The sequence below is a fragment of the Grampus griseus genome (assembly GCF_964374135.1).
Source record: "Grampus griseus genome assembly, chromosome: 5".
In the NCBI taxonomy this organism is placed as follows: Eukaryota; Metazoa; Chordata; class Mammalia; order Artiodactyla; family Delphinidae; genus Grampus; species Grampus griseus.
The window spans coordinates 76,238,085-76,255,777 of NC_138998.1; the positions used below are offsets into that span (position 1 = coordinate 76,238,085).

General features: G+C 42.3%; 1 protein-coding gene across 2 annotated transcripts in view; it reads right to left on the reverse strand.

The window, feature by feature from the left end:
- Positions 1-650: 650 nt before the first annotated feature.
- Positions 651-17,693, reverse strand: part of CASR (calcium sensing receptor) — a gene marked incomplete at both ends in the record, with an annotated part of 28,511 nt that continues 11,468 nt past the window's right edge. The window contains 3 exons of one of the 2 annotated variants that reach the window (XM_082655253.1): positions 651-2,164; positions 3,476-3,599; positions 8,028-8,258. In XM_082655253.1, the coding sequence (XP_082511379.1) occupies positions 651-2,164; positions 3,476-3,599; positions 8,028-8,258 (1,869 nt within the window). Of the gene's footprint in view, positions 2,165-3,475; positions 3,630-8,027; positions 8,259-17,693 lie in introns of both variants that reach the window. The other variant, XM_082655252.1, reaches the window with a different exon arrangement.

Genomic DNA, 17,693 nt, shown 5'->3' on the forward strand with positions numbered 1-17,693 from the left:
GGATGCTAATCTTCTCAGTGTCACATGATAGCAGCAGCAAGTAAGAGTCTAAATATTTTACGGTTTTCATAAATAGGAGGGGACACATTCACCTTACAGTTTTGGACATTTCAAGTTCTTTCCATCATCACGGTGTTGGGCAGTGCTGGTGACATTCTGTCTTTCAGACTCAACTCTAGTGGTGGTCAAATCTGATGTTCTGTCACTCTGCACACTTTTGTCTCTGGACCAGGCTGTCTGCAAAGTTCAGGGCAAACATTTCAGTATTAAAACCAAAAACCAGAACCCATAAAACAGGGGGAGTAGGTGGGTAGTTTAAAGCCTTGGTTTCATCTCCAGGCTGTTGAGTGGGATAGAACAGAGGAGGAGAACAGAGGCAGGGACATGAACAGCGAACCTGACTACGGGGATCTCAGCGCTCTGACAAATCCAACCACAGAAGCACACAGCTCTCCTCTTTTTAATTTTAAAGGGAACATTAGTCAATTCACTGTCGTTTGTGGCAGTGCAACTAAGTTCCACGCATTTGGGGTGTCTTATTCCTCCTTCCTGGAGGAAAGGAGTCTGGGGCGATTCCTCATCCCTGTCGGAGACCGTGATCCCAGGAAACCTCTCTGGAATTCCCCCTGGACTGGCCTTCTCCTTCCGTTTTAGGAACGCAGCATGTTTTCTGTGACAGTGCTGCCTCCACCGCTGATGACAAAGCTCCGTGAATTAGACACTACAAGTGCTGGGGACATCTCTTCCGGGTCCTCCATCTCTGGCTGGTGGTCCCCACCCACAGGCCCCTGCAGGCCTGTCTCCTGGACGGTCAGTTCCGAGTCTGTCTCCCCGCACTGCAGCGGGAGTAACGCCTGGTGTCTGGTCAGGGCGTCGTTGTTTTTCTGGGCCTCCAGGGAGTTCTGGTGCGTGGAATTCCTGTGAGCCATGGCGCTCTTCTGAGGCTCGTCAAAGCTCAGCGAGAAGGTGACTGTGCCACTGCCGAAAATGACCTTCTGCTTGCATCTGGGTTGCTGCTGCGATTGCTGCTGCAGCTGCAGGGTCGAGGGCGGCCGCGGCTGCGGCTGCTGCGCGCACTGGGTCAGGGCCAGCGGCTGCTGCTGCTTCTGCCTCTCGGGCTGCGGGAAGGGGTCCTCGCTGTTGCTCTTGCTGCTGATGGAGGAGGAGGGGGTAGATCCCGTGGAGCCCCCAAGGCTGCTGGACCGCTGGCGGGAGACATTGCTGCGGCGCAGCGTGGCGCGGGCCGCCACCTTGAAGGCGTGAGCCGCGGTGCTGCAGCGCACCTCCTCGATGGTGTTACGGGATGGCTTGAAGAGGATGATGTAGACCTTGTTGAAGAAGATGCAGGCCAGCAAACCAAAGCTGGCTGCCAGGATAGCGATCACCTCCACGGCAGAGACAAACTTGCCGTAGGTGCTGGCGTAGGCGGGAATGAACGAGATCCAGACGATGAAGAAGATGAGCATGCTGAAGGTGATGAACTTGGCTTCGTTGAAGTTCTCCGGCAGCTTCCGGGACTTGAAGGCGAAGAAGAAGCAGATGGCAGCCAGCAGGCAGGTGTAGCCGATCAGGAAGCCCAGTGCCATGAGCGAGCCCTCGTGGCAGGTGATGAAGATGATCTCATCCTCCAGCTCGTGGTTGCGGTAGCTCGAGGGGGGCGCGGTGTTGAGCCAGATGGCACAGATGACGATCTGCATGAAGGTGCAGAGGAAGACCAGCAGGAACTGCAGATTGAGCCCCCACCACTTGCGGTGGAAGCTGGTGGGAATCTTGGCCTCAAACACCAGGAGGACGCGGTTGGTTTTCACCAGGATGCACGAGATGCAGAGCACGAAGCTGATACCAAAGGCCGGCTGGCGCAGGCGACAGGTCCAGTCCTGGGGCTCCCCAATGAAGAACAGGGAGCTGGAGAAACAGCAGAGCAGGGAGAAGAGGAGGAGGTAGGAGAGCTCTCGGTTGGTGGCCTTGACAATGGGCGTGTTGCGGAACTTGATGAAGACGCCCAGCACGAAGGCAGTGAGGAAAATGCCCAGCACAGCAAAGAGGGTGAGTGCGATCCCAAAGGGCTCAGTCCAGGACAGAAACTCAATCTCCTTGGCAATGCAGGAAGTGTGGTTCTCATTGGACCAGAAGTCATCAGGGCACTTGTCACAGGCACTCGCGTCTGTAAAATGTCCCAGTAAAGGGTTAGTACTGTGTGGCAAAGACTGAACTTTGTGAGTGTGAATGTGGTGGTGAGGGCACTTTAAATTTTCTTTATTGATGAAATAATTGTGATTTTTACGTTATCAAATAATGTATTGAACTCTGACTTATGCTTAATAATATACTTAATTTCATGTGTCTTTGATGGTTCCATTATATTTTTCCTTTGTATATAAGGGGGCTGCTTGTTTCCTTTAACGCTCCTTGCTGATGGTTTGTAGCAGAGAATGATTAGTCTTGCTGGGTAGGTGGCTGCCCTGCACGCTAAGGGTCTAGCACTGGCCACCAAATTTCACAGTGCTTCACGCTCAGCCTGACTCATTTTGGACATAAGGATGGGCTTTGTAGACATGCCAGAGCAGACTTCTTCGTAGATCAAGGCAAAGCTTCCCATGCATGTGACCTGTACCTTCCTCATCCACGGCTTTCTAGTGAGGGAGTCTACAGACTCATTTGACCAACAAATGTTTATTAAGTCTCTGCTATGTCTCATGCAGTGTGCAGTTTTGGGGAGTGAAAGGAGCATGGGCTTTGCAGTCAGAGATCTGGATGGGAATCCTGGCCCTGCCATTTATTAGCTGTGTGACTTTCATCAGGCTACTTAAACATTCTGAGCCTCAGTTTCATCATCTGTGAAATGTAAGCAATAATAACCCCATTATTGTGGTGAGGACGAAATGAATCAAAAACAATGATAAAATAATAATAGTTCATATTTATAGAGTGCTTCCAATATGCTAATCAAGGTTTTTATTTAACAAATATTTATCTATAATTTACCATGTGCTTTACCAATACTAACTCAATGAATCCCCCAAACTCTATAAGATAGGTTTATTATTATTCCTACTTTATAGATGAAGAAACTGAGGCACAGGAAAAACATAAGTAAGACAGTGTAAGTACGGTGCCAATCACTCAGCAGGCCATCTATCATGGCCTATTAACTCTGGAGACGGGAACAGACAGAACTTTGTCTATTCAGGATCATTGAGCTATAAGAAAAAGAAAACAATATTGGAGAGCAGTATTGAAGTAAGAGAAAGATGTGTAACAGGTGTGTTTGTAAGCTTTTATGGTATTACAGAGACTAACATTCCTCTTCTTACCCCCTCAGTGCCCAGCCCAGCGTGACGCTCAGACACACCTTGTTAAATGAGAAACCATGCTAAGCACCATCGCAGCCCAGCCCTTCCAGGTACTTTGCTGATCCCAGGGCCCCAAAGTGAACTGAGCTCTGCATGGTGTCCACGAGGGGCTGCTCCTTTACCTGTCTCATCACTATACTCCCCGTCGGGACACTCCACGCACTCAAAGCAGCAGGTGGGTTCTCCCTCAATGATTCCTTTCCTGGTCCCTGCTAGGCAGTCTCGGCTGCAGTTGGAGAAAGGCACCTGGAGGACAGAGATCACAATAGTGAGGGGCTGCAGCCGCAGGATCAGTCTTGCAGCTCCACTGACATGTATAAAACGGAGGGGCTGGGCACCAGGACCAGTGAGGCAGACTCAGGCCCAATCCAGGCATAGGAAAGTCCAGAGGTCTTTGTTCCTGTTATCTATGAAAGGGAGGGATGCCTATGGGCAAGTACAGGCGCGCGTGCGTGCACTTGAGCGCACACACACACACACACACACGCGCGTGTGTGCACACACACACACCTCAGTGGGATTCTAGAAAGATTAATTGTTGGGAGTCTACACCGTGACAAAATCCTCCTTAAACAGTCTTCCCTTCCATCGTCTCCAAGTCCCATAATGAGACATCTGTTTACTTTCCATAGAAGTAAAAGTTTGAAACAAACTAAAAGACACAGGAACATGGACCTACACAGAGAGGGAGAGTCACAAGGGGAGATGCTGAGACGAAGGGAAATTTATTTGAAAATGAGACTTTGAACTTTGTAGCGAATTGCAATTCCTGCAATTTTCTTTTAGGCTTTATAGGGTGATTTCTGAGATCCTTGCAACAGCTCAGTGAGGCAGGCAGGACAGGCATGGAGGAGTCGGAAGTAAATGGATCAGAAAAATATATCAGGTAATTACTAACCAAAAGAAAGCTTCAGTAGCTACATTAACTTCAGATAACATGGATTTAATTTAATTTATTTATTTCCGTAGTGGACTTCATGTGCACAGAATTTGATTAATCATAATCCTTGTTTCTTTCCATCATGACTTGTCCACGTTTGAACCACTTTGGTTAGTCATTTTTAATGACCACCATCCAAGACAAAAACTAGGACTGGGACAGCAACCTACATCTAACTATACACTCCCCTTTCCACTTACTTCCTCCTCAGCACATAGTCATACCTGAGATGACCGTCATCCTGTGTTCACCACAGGCAAGTTGTACTAAACTCTCAAGGAACAGAGCAACCTAATTTTGTACAAACTCTATCAGAGATCAGGAAAATAATTTTTTTTTTAAAAAGGAGTACCCTCCAACTCAGTCGTGTAAGGCCAGTATAATAACCCTGATTCCAAAACAAGACAAGGACAGCATGAAAAAGAAAAAAAAAAATATTACAGGCCCATCTCACTTATTAAGTTGTCTTCAGAAGCAGAGCTGAGTTGAGGATTTGTGTCCAAGTGATTTATAAGGAAAGTTCTCCCAAGGGAACCAGGAAGAGACTAGAGGAAGTAGGACATAGAAGGGAGGAGAACAAGCAAGGGTGTGATCCCGAGCAACGTCCCTCAGACTTCTGCCTGATCCCCCACGGGAGCTCTGGACTGTAGGTTATACCCCAGAGCTGTCCTGATCTGAAGAAAAGGGCGAGGGCTTTCACACTTCCACACCACTCATAGGTTAAGGGAAATGTAAATTCCTAGGCTCTTCTGAGGTTCTCCTTTGCCTCTCTGAGCCTGTGAGCAAAATGGGTTCATTAGCCTGCAGGCAGTCTTCTGAAAAACAGCATCAAGTTCTGGTTATTGGAAGTAAAAATGTACAGAAGTCCTGGAGATACATGCAAAGTGTAAGGAGTCTGAAAGGATCTGGGAAGAGTACAATTACTTTCTACTACTTGAAAATAGATGAAAAATACTAAAACTCAAAGGATATGAAAAAGAAAATACACCATGATCATGCTGAGTTTATGCCAGGAATGCAAACAAGTTTAATATTAGAAAATCTGTGTCATTCACTGCAATAATAAATTAACACAGAAAAATATGATCATCAATGGATGAAAAGTATTTGATGAAATGTAACACAAACTAGTGATAAAAACAATGAAAGAGAGTAGGAAGAAATACCTTTACCTTGAAAAAACCCCCCAAAATTCTTAGGCTCCGGACACACAGGCTCAGCGGCCATGGCTCACGGGCCCAGCTGCTCCGCGGCATGTGGGATCCTCCCGGACCGGGGCACGAACGCGTGTCCCCTGCATCGGCAGGCAGACTCTCAACCACTGCGCCACCAGGGAAGCCCCCAAAATTCTTAAAAATCATTCTATTCTAATACACAATATTAAAAGCATTTACTTTAAAACAACGGTGCTCAGTATCACCACTATTATTATATATTGCACTGGAGTTCTTGGCTGGTGGAATAAAACAAGAAAAATAAGGGCAAACATATTGGAAAAGGCTAAATAAATCTGTTATTTTAAATAAAACTGCAGATGATATGATTGTCCACATTAGAAACAACTGGAGAGCAGCCCCAGGCTAAAATGCCCAGACTGCCACTATTCTTACCTGAGTTTCATTAGTTTTTCTTAAAAAAAAAATCCTTCACCTTTTGATGTATGCTATTGGTTGATTTCTAGGTTCTTAAAGGGTTGTTTTTGACAGTTTTGCCCAATTTACCATAGCTTCACCATTTCAGAAGTCCTGCTTCTATCTCGTTCTCTGATCATGCCAGGTAACTGAGTACTTACTCTAGAAATTTATTAGGTATTTACTGCCTAACAGTCTATGTGTATCAGAGATAATAGATGTATCATAAGAATGAAGTATACTTTGCAAAAGCATCTTGAAGGTAGGGAGCAAGTCTTCCTCATTTTTGTAGCCCCAGTTACAAAGCCTTGAATAATGCTTGATATGTGGTAGGGCTCATACTATTTCCAAAATATCTCTTTAATAAGACCTTCCCCGTCCCCACGACTGCTTGAACTGGAGACGTCTTACAAAGTTAAACACATGGAAAGCAATAAAATAATTATCATTGCTTCCAGCAAAAAAGAAATAACTGGCTTAACGAGGAATTTCAAAACACTTGAACAGAAGATGATTGACACTATTTTCTAGTGAAAGAGGAATAGAAATGGCAGTATCAGACCTGATGATTGCTAAGATTCTCAGGACCCTGGTTCGAAGGAAAGGAAAGGGAAGGAAAGGATAAACTACATCTACAAACACTACAATGTTGGAATGTTTGGCTATCATTATGTTCCTGTAGATTCACTGCGAACTCTACTGGATCACGATATATCATATATTTTATACATTGGTGGTCCAAGTTTGTTGATATTTTATTTAGGATGTGAGCACATCTATGTTTATAAATTGGCCTATAATTGTCTTTTCTTGTACTGTTATTGTCTGTTTCTGGTGTTAAGATTATATCAGCCTCATAAAATGAGTTTAGTAGCTTTCTCTCTTGGCTTCTGTTAGGCTGTGAGTGACAAAAACCTCAAAAAAACAAAATAAAAATGGTTCAATCTACACCAATTAGAGACAATCAATTATGTGCATGAATGGAGGTAAAATATAACCTGGATGAGTCAACAGCAGGGAAGACTTGATAATATAGCTGATCAATTTAGACTTCAGTCAGTTGAAACTTGTGATAATTTAGACAAGAGTATAAATAGTGGACAGAGGGATATAACCTCTGGAACCCCAAAAGTTCTGTCTGGAAAAGGTTATGACATGTTTATAATTGAGAATCCACCCTCTGAGGTAGAAGCTAAAAAAGACTTGCACACTGTGGATGATATTAGCTATCTATAGGAGACCTTCTCGTGGGTAACTTATCCTATATATTGGGAAACAGTGAAATTGTAGTATTTCATCAGAAACCCATCAACCTAAGAAGCATTTGGTAAAAAGATGAAGTTGAATTTTTGGTCATGTTATAAAAAGTGGTTCAAGACACTCAAAGGTAATAATAGAAAGGCAAATGCAAAGAGAAATGTAGTGGGTCTCATCCAGGTTTCTTGGGAGAGTTAAAGAGGATGCCCGGTCCAGGGTCTGTTTCTACAGAGGATCCGGGTCCTCAGCAGCCTACTATATTCTAGGACGCAACCATCATGGAATAGTTATTATTTCAGCATATTATGCATCTTTTCCTTAAGGGCATATTCATTGGGTAATGTGCTTCTGGTTATTAATCAAGCTTCTAGATGCAGTGATACTCATGGAAGGGGGTCCTGATCATGGTCACAAGCATCCTCCTATTTGTTACAGGTCTCCCATAGCAGGAGAATAAATTGTGCTTTTGACTTATACGTCAGTCCTGAGCTATCTGGATGACAGGGAACTACCTCTGTGTGAATTGTCCATGCCCTGCCTTGAGTGATGTTTTGCTCTGGTTGGGGAAAGTTTTAGTCAAGGAAACTATTATTAGCCAAGGAGTCAGATTTGTAAAGAATAAAACTGTTTCAATATAATAAGTATGGAGCTCAGGTTCTGAAGATTCTCTTCTGTGCATTAAACACTCATGGATTTCACAGGGAGCCCTGGCAATGCAGTTAGTGAGTTGAGGGAAGTGGACTCATGATTCTGGAAGTCCAGTGGTGAAGTCCAAGGCCCTCCCAAAGCCCAGCACAGTTTCTGCCTGTGGTGGAGGCATCTGGTATCCTGATGGACAACACGTACCTCCCTTGAGAATCCACTCCACAGGATTTTCTCCTCATTGATGAAGAGCCTTTCTCCTTTCTTGGCATAGACATTGTAATATCCAACTTCCTTAAATACTATGGAGCCATCCTCTGGGGAGAGGTGCCAATTGATGATGGAATAGTTCCCTGCCAGGTCTCCACATTCATCGAAAGTTACCTGCTCCCCCATATTGTTGGTAAAGTTTAGGTGCCGTAGGTGCTTCAGGACCTAAAGAATAGAGATGAATATTCTGAATAGAAGCCACAGGCTGCCATGTATGGTTATGTAGGTTGAGCGCTACACAGGACAGTAAACTATCTTGTTCAAACAAAGTGGAAGGAACATGACTTGAAGAAGAGAGGCCTTTTTGCAATTCACACTAAGGTACTTATATGTGTTAATGGCAGCCCTGGTAACCCATGAACTTTGATACTCAACTTTATTTGATACTCAAATTGTAACTGGGGTAGGAAACACTTTCTTGAAGTCAGGAAAGGAAAAGGAATATATCTCACCATGGCCACTGGCCAAATCAAGACTTTTGCAGGTGCACCATCACCTGGCGGTGTCCAGGAGGGGGGCAGGGTTTGTAAGCCAGAGCCATCCCTGGTGTCTTCTGAGATGGGCTTTGGAAAGAGTAAGTACTCTTACGCTCTGCACCATCTTTCCCTATGCTACTGCTTCTGTAGAAGTGTCTTGTTGCCAAAGATCACAGAGAGAGAGTGGAAGGAAGAAGGAAACAAGGGTGTGAGTGGAGTCTTGGCCATCACTCTTGTAATAATCATGGCCAATCCTTTACTTTTTACAGGGTTTTATGGGTCACAAAGCCCTTGTACAAAAAAAGTAATGATAATAATTACTAAACCCTACTAGTCGTTTTATTACCTTTGAGGCACAATGCTAAATACTTTATATTCGTTATCTAATCTTCACAATTACCCCCACTTTATTGATGGAGAGACCGAGGCACAGAAAATAGAAGTATCTAGTCCAGGGTCACACAGCTAGCAAGTGGTGCCAAGCCTGCGTTTGTAGTGGCTCTGCTCCACTGCAGCATCACTAGGCTCCTGCCTCTGCTTCCTGTGTGCCCCTGACTTTGGTCAAGAGGGAGCAGTGGGCACTTTGCAGCTTATCTTTCATGCAGGACCTGCCCAGGGCCAGGGGGCCATCGAGGCACCAAGAGAGAGTGAAGCACACACAGTCCAGACTGTGAGAGTAGGAGTGCTCACTTCCACTGTACCTCACGACTCATGGGGCTTTCTCACTCTCTGGCTCTGAGTGCGTTTCCTCACCTGCAGGATGAGAGGGCTGGGCCAGAGAGGCTGCAGGAATCTCCAGGTTCTAGTATGAACTTCTTTCTGTTCTATGGTTTGGCGTACCCCAGGAGTACATTTAGAGGTCCCTCTCCCTTTTAGCATAGCTTTTTTTTTTTTTGGCCGCGCTACGCGGGATCTTACTTCCCCAACCACGGATCGAACCTGTGCCCCCTGCAGTGGAAGTGCAGAGTCCTAACCACTGGACCTCCAGGGAATTCCCTAGCATAACTTTTTTTTTTTTTTTTTTTTTTTGCGGTACGCGGGCCTCTCACTGTTGTGGCCTCTCCCGTTGCGGAGCACAGGCTCCGGATGCGCAGGCTCAGCGGCCATGGCTCACGGGCCCAGCCGCTCCGCGGCATGTGGGATCTTCCCGGACCGGGGCACGAACCGGTGTCCCCTGCATCGGCAGGCGGACTCTCAACTACTGTGCCACCAGGGAAGTCCCCCTAGCATAACTTTTAAGGTGCCTAAGAAAACAGCATCTGATCTGACACTGGGAAACCTTTGGGCCCAGCACCTATTATCCGCATGTGTGACAAAGGGAGGCACCTTTCATGTTCCACTCCACTCCAGAGATGACACAGCTTTTAAACAATTTATATCCGTATTGACTTTATTTTAAAGTAAGCATTTATTGTAAGGAAAATCAAATGAAGAAAAGGAGCCACCTGAATTTGCTCATAAACAGCCCTGGGATGAGCTTGGGGATAGAGTCTGTGGCCGGCCACATGTGTGCACGGGCACAGCACCCAGGGCGCCTGTGTGAGTACTGCTGTGTGTGGTTACTCCTTTAGTGCTCTCACTGCTGCCCTGGCAGATGCTGGCTGCCCTGATTTTTGTCCCAGGCCTGTGGGGGAAAGGGGACCCCTTACTCCCTGCTGCCTGGTTCTTCTGTTCTGCAACCAGAGCTGCTGAGTCATCCTCAAAAAAGATGGAGAATGAATCCTACCAAGGATTCATGCCACCCATGTTCTCCCAAGCCTTCCTCAGTGGTCATCAATCTTACTTTTTTCCCTTCATTTTTACTGAGTCCTTAAAACATTCCTCAGAGAGGTGGTGCCACTGACATACTCCTTTCTTATACCTCCAACTCTCCTCCCTTTGTCCCCTTGCTCTTGGGATGATCTCCTCCTATGCAGTGGGATACATCCTTTTGTCTCTACCCTAACACATCCCTGTCCTGATACATCTCCTTCTCTTAGAGGAACACACGTTCCTTCTCTATAAGGCTGACCTCTCTTGTAGTACTCAGAACCTCATTCTTCCCACCTACTCTGGAACTTTTCTGACATGAACAATCCACCCTTCTCCATTCCATACCCATGCCCCTCCTACTTCCTCCTGGGGACCTACCATGGTTCAGATGAAATATGCTTCAACCTTCTCTAGGTAGCTTCCCAAGCCTTCCATACTTTGGTCCCATGTAACTACCACTACTTGTTAGTGCAGATGTTTTATCCTCACCATATCCTTTCCACATGTCATGCTAACTCTGCCTTTGCCCTGATGTGTGTAAAAGATGAGAAGAGTGGAGAGGTAGGGGACTACCTCTTATTTACACTTCCTATGTGTCAGACATTGTACTAATGCTTTGCACACACTATTTCATCTAATCCTCATAGCAAATCTATGGATAGGAACTATTAGTATCTTCATTTTATAGATGAGGAAACTGAGGCATGAAACTTGCGAAAGTCATAAGCTAGAAAGTTCTCCAGCTGTGATTTAAACATGTGCTTTTTCTTCACCCTCCTGCCTCCAATATAAATTGTTGAGAGTGTTGATGGCAGGTATTTGTTAGTAATAGTTCCTCATTAAATATATTTTTAAAAAGCATCATTCTTGTTTGAAGAATACTTTAAAAAGCATATGCAGCAGTAAAGCTAGAGTAGTTAGCGTAAATTTTCTTCCTCCTATCCAGGTTTCAATTCCTAGGTTCTTATTCTCCAGGCAACAAACTCCCTCTCTCCTTTTCTCAGTCTACAGCTTCTCTGCAGTGAAACTCTCCAGACAACAGTGGGTGAATTGGAAGGGGAACTGGCATAAGATCATTTCATAATTAAATGGTCATCTTCCACATTAGATTGGACAGAAAAGTGACTCAAAGATCATCGCTGGCTATAATTCTTCTGTATTGCTATTGGCACAGGCTAGCGATTTCTACCATAACCTACCTTGAAAGAAAATGGAACCAATCAAAATCATTAAAAATTTTTCTATTAAAAAACTCATTGTAAATACAAGGTTAGATTTGTATACTGTTAGAATCAATCAACAAACAAATATTTATAGGTTATCCACTGTGTGTTCTGAACTGGGCTGCAGTAGTACAGGATGTAATAGTAATAAAGTTCTCATGGAGTTTACCTATGGATTAGGGTGATAAGATATAAGACTTTGGATGATAGAGCCAACAGTGCAAGATAAAATACAGTTAATGCCTAACTTATGGGGTATCAACTCTAAGTACAGAGAAACTCAGGGGAGATGGACATTAAAAAGGGCTGAAATGGTCAACACAGGCTTGAGGTATGGTAGGAATTTGTAGTGGCAAAGGACAAGGGGAAGAAAGGTATTAAAGACAGTGGGCACAACATGGGAAAACAAGTATCAATATTATGGAGGCAGTGAAGAGACCAACTTCTCAAAATTTATGTAAGTGCTAGAGAACAAGGGAAAATAAAGTTGAGAGGCAAAGAGCAGTCAAGGCAAAGAGGCTAGATTTCATGTCAAAAGGCATAGGATCAGGTAATAGCAAGTGTTGATAAGAATGTAGAGAAACTGGAGTCTGACATACACTGCTGGTGGAGATGTAAAATGGTGCAGTCATTTCTGAAAACAGTCTGGCACTTCCTCAAAAAGTTAAACATAGAGTTTCCACTCAACCCAACAATTCCACTCTTATGTATATACCCAAGAAAAATGAAAACATAAGTCCACACAACAACTGTACATGAATGTTCACAGCAGCATCATTCATAATACCCAAAAAGTGGAAACAACTTAAAAGCCCATCAATTGGATGAATGGATAAACAAAATGTGTCATATAATGGGACACTATTCAGCCATAAAAAGAAATGAAGTACCGATACATTCTGCAACACGGATGAGCCTTGAAAACATGCTAAATGACAGAAGCCAGTCACAAAAGACCACATACTTTATGATTCCATTTATATGAAATGTCCAGAAATGTCCAAATATATAGATACTGAAAGTAGATTTGTAGTTATTTAAGAATTGGGTCATACCAGTCAGAATGGCCATCTTCAAACAATCAGCAAACAATAAATGCTGGAGAGGGTGTGGAGAAAAGGGTACACTCCTGCACTGTTGGTGGGAATGTAAATCAATACAGCCACTATGGAGAACTGTATGGAGGTTCCTTAAAAAACTAAAAATAGAACTACCATATGACCCAGCAATCCCACTATTGGGCATATACCCAGAAAAAACCATAATTCAAAAAGACACATGCACCCCAATGTTCATTGCAGCACTATTTACAATAGCCAGGATATGGAAGCAACCTAAATGCCCATCGACAGATGAATGGATAAAGAAGATGTGGTACATATATACAATGGAATATTACTCAGCCATAAAAAGGAATGAAATTGGGTCATTTGTAGAGATGTGGATGGACCTAGAGACTGTCATACAGAGTGAAGTAAGTCAGAAAGAGAAAAACAAACATCGTATATTAACACATTATATGTGAAATCTAGACAAATGGTATAGATGATCTTATTTGCAAAGCAGAAATAGAGACACAGACGTAGAGAACAAACATATGGATACCAAGGGGGAAAGGGGGGATGGGATGAACTGGGAGATTGGGATTGACATATATACACTACTATATATAAAATAGGTAACTAATGAGAACCTACTGTATAGTACAGGGAACTCTACTTGGTGTTCTGTGGTGACCTAAATGGGAAGGAAATCAAAAAAAAGAGGGGATATATGTATACGTATAGCTGGTTCACTTTGCTGTATAGTAGAAACTAAGACAACATTGTAAAGCAACTATACTCCAGCAAAAATTAATAAAAAAAAAGATGAATGGATAAAGAAGATATAGTATACACACACAATGGAATACTACACAGCCATAAAAGAACAAAATGTTGCCATTTGCAGCAACGTGGATGGACTTGGAAGGCATTATGCTAAGTGAAATATGTCAGACAGAGAAAGACAAACACTTATGATATCACTTATATGTGGAATCTAAAATATACAACAAACTAGTGAATATAACAAAAAGAAACAGATTCACAGATATAGAGAACTAGTGGTTACCAGTGGGGAGAGGGAAGGGGGCAGTGGCAGTATAGGGGTAGGGGAGTTAGAGGTACCAACTATTAGCTATAAAATAAGCTACAAAGACATATTGTACAGCACAGGGAATATAGTTAATATTTTATAATAACTATAAATGGGAATATAACCTTTAAAAATTGTGAATCACTGTGTTGTACACATGTAACTTAAATAATATTGTACAGCAACTATGCTTCAATTAAAAAAATAAAATAAATTAAAAAAAGAATTGGGGGAATGAGGTGGTAAGGAGTGACAGCTTTGATATGGCGAAATGTCCTAAAATTGATTGTGGTTGTGGCTGCACAACTCTGAATATACTAAAAACCATTGAATCGTGCACTTTAATGAGTGAACTGTATATAGTATATGAATTATATCTCAGTAAAGCTGTTCCAAAAAAGAAAGTATAGAAAGGGATTTAAAGTATACAAATATGACTTCATTGGTGGAGCTGACGTTCAGCTGCAGGTAGAGACCTTGATACCGAGGTGACCTCTAGGATACTTGGTGCTGAGAGTTTACTAATGAGACCTGGTAACTCTAGCCACAAATGGGACAGGAGATAAGGACAGGCAGAAGGTAAGAGTTAGTAGTGCAAACATCTTATCCAGAAAAGAAAGCACCCTGGAATCTTTGTGGCTAGAAAATTTATACCTACAGTTTATTAGACCAAGCTCCTCTAAAGCAGATGTTTTCTTATTCCTTTTTGTATTCCTAATGATTTGTAGAGGGCCTGAATTTTAATGGCTACTCAAACTATGTGTGTTAAAGGTTTTGGTTAATAGAGTAAACATTAAATCAACACTGTTAGGTTTGTCAAATGGTGCCCAGAATGAGGTTTTCACCAGTCTGAGGATAGATGAGAAAAACAAGGTCAACGTGAGATCTGTATTCGTTAAAGAGTAAATAGGAAGAAGGACCATAAAAATTAAGGTTTTTATATAATTGGTTGCAATTTAAACCTATATATTAAAAAGCAGAATACTTACAATTATACTATGGGATTAAGGGCCAACACAGTTTCTCCTTTTGAGGTATAAATGTAACCTAAGTTCTTGGTTTCTGATTTAAAAAGAAAAATCAAACTTCTAGATTCAAACAAACAAGCAAACAGGGAAATACTAGAATTTGCTTTAAAATGTGCTAGAAGATTTTACTTAAGTGTGATAGGATAGATACATCCTATCACACTTAAGTAAATTACAGTTTTCATAGGATAAAATAACTTTCTCTTCATGAAGGAAAAAGAGGCATCTTGGGTTTTTCTGAGGAAATATTTCCTTTGTGGTCTTTTTAGAAGGCTCGAGCTAAATATTATATTTTGCATGTCATGTTTTCGGTTATAGGCATAATTTAATTCTCAGTAACCATTCAAAACATAGAATAAACTAATTATAAAACCTCCACCACTTTCTTGAGGGAAAAGAGAGTTGGAATCACCATAGTGTAATAGTGTTGGAGTAACAGCTGGGAGTTGCTTGAGGAGAAGGGTAAGTCCCAAACACAACTGTTCCATATAAGAATGTGACAGGAGGATGCCAGATGAAGGATGAAGAGAGCAACCAACACCTAAAATGTGGGACTGGAAGTCTCTTAATATAGAGAGAACCAGAATTATTCAATTAGCTATGATAAAGTAATTCAGACTAATTGCATGAGGGATGAGGCTTCCTTTCTTTTCTTTTTATAAAAAAGGCCAAAATATTACTTAAAAAATAGTTTATTATGTATAGGCAGTATCCTAAGCACCGTATGCATATTAACTAATGTCATCCTCATAAAAACCTCATAAGTTTCAGATAGAGATATCTATTCTTCAGGTGAGGAAAGTGAGGCCCAGGCACACTAAGTGACTGCTCAAGGCCATAAAGCTGTTACATTAGGTAGTAACTGGGATTTGGATCCAGTTGGTCTGGCTCTAGAGTCCAAACTCTCAACCATGACACTATATACTTAGATTATATAGCCCATCTACTAGGCTGCCTATCTCTAGTTACAACAGGTTGAACAGTATAAAATTTAGGTTGAGAAGATAGACATATTTTGAAAATGGGATGGTAGAGACATATATAATGCTTGGGGCAACCCAAGAGGCAGTAATAGGAAAAGTGGTCCAAACTGAATGGCATTCAGATCCCCGTGCAAGCCCCCTTCCCTGAGGGCTTTCCACTGTTTTCCATTTTTAATCAGTTTTATTGAGGTACAGTTTACATAGGATAAAATGCACCCATTTTAAGAGTGTAGCTCTGAGTCTTGGCAAATGTATTTGCCTGTGTAACCACCACTACTGTCACCCCAAAAGGTTCCCTAATGTCCCTTTCAACTCAATCCTCACCCCATTTGCAGCCCTAGGCCACTGCTTGTTTTCTTTCTACCATTAGAGATAGAATATCATATAAATTGCACAATACCGTCTGTACTTTTTTTTTCAGTCCAGATTTTTTCACTCAGCATGATGTTTCTGTGATTTGCCTGTGTTGTTGTGTGTAATTGCCTTTGCATTTGATATTTCCTTCAAGGAATAGATCCCTTTCACACATCTGATTCATCCTTAAAGGCCTATTCAGATGATATCTTTTACTTTCTTCCTTACTTCAAATCCTAACCTGCATAGTACTGTAGTGTTTCATCCTCACAGCAGGTATGCAAGCAAGATCACATGAGTGTTGCATTTTTCTAGTCAAAATTTGCACCTTGTCCATTAATAATCACTTATTTGTTTACTAAGTCATGTCTTTAAGTCATCTCTTTAGGCATCTTTAATATTTCTTTTGGCATGTTGACTTGCATGTTTTGCACTCGAGCACCTCATTTTCTGCATCATACCTTGCATAACAGGGAAGGTGGAGATGGGAACAATTTCACCCTTAAAAGCAATGATAGGGAATCTTTAAATTGATAACCACTGAACCACAAAAAAGCAACATAAGCTAAAAAATAATTTAGATATTTCCTCCAGAGAAAACACTCTTCTTTTAGAATTTTGTTTATTTTTATTTTTTTATTTTGGGCTGCACTGTGAGGCTTGTGGGATCTTAGTTCGCCAACCAGGGACTGAACCTGGGCCCTCAGCAGTGAAAGTGCAGAGTCCTAACCACTGGACCGCCAAGGAACTCCCTTTTTTTTTTTTTCGCTTTTTTTTTGAGAATTTTCAAAGAAGGAACTAATAATTCCATTAAAAAAGAAAATACACAATTTTGTCGATACTTGAGATTATAATTCTGTATAATACACTTCTAAGTTATTTTATTTGGGGACAAATATGAGGAGAAAGAAAAAATAAATGAAGGGGAAGAGAAAAGAAAAAAGCTAAAAGAAAGACTTAAACATAGAATATAATATACAGACAGAGACTGACAGGCTCAAAAAGAAAACCAAACACCGAGAAAGACTACTAAAAGAGGGACAGATGCGCGTAACACGCGTCACTTAGATGGTCATGTATTATCTATTATGTGGTAATATTTCCATCTTGTGGCCTTTTAGGGTATTTCCTCTAAAGGGTTTTAAAGTCAAATTATTGCTCATTATAAGCATAAATGGGAATCACCTCTTGGTATGTACTCTAAAGGTCGATTGAATTAAGCCGAAGACTAGAAACTAGAATTTCCAGAGCTTACATAGGGTATCACTTTTTAGTACAGAGGGAAAATGGGATGGAATGCACGAAGCACCCCATTCACATGGATAATGAGGGACAGTTCACAGAGATAAGGAGCCTATTGCTTCTTGGCCACTTCCTGTGCTATGTGTAGGGAAGTCCAGGACCAATTGCTTTCTCTAACCTCAGTCGTATTTTCTTATCTCCCCTCCATCTCCTCTGGCTCTCACCTCAATTCGTCCCCTTCCCCCAAGCTTCCTGGTCAGATCAATTCCATTTGACTTCTGTTATCACCATGGTTCTTTCACCATGCATGCCTTTTTTTTGGGGGGGGGGGTCACGCTGCACAGCTTGTGGGATCATAGTTCCCCAACCAGGAATTGAACCTGGGCCCCAGCAGTGAAAGCACCAA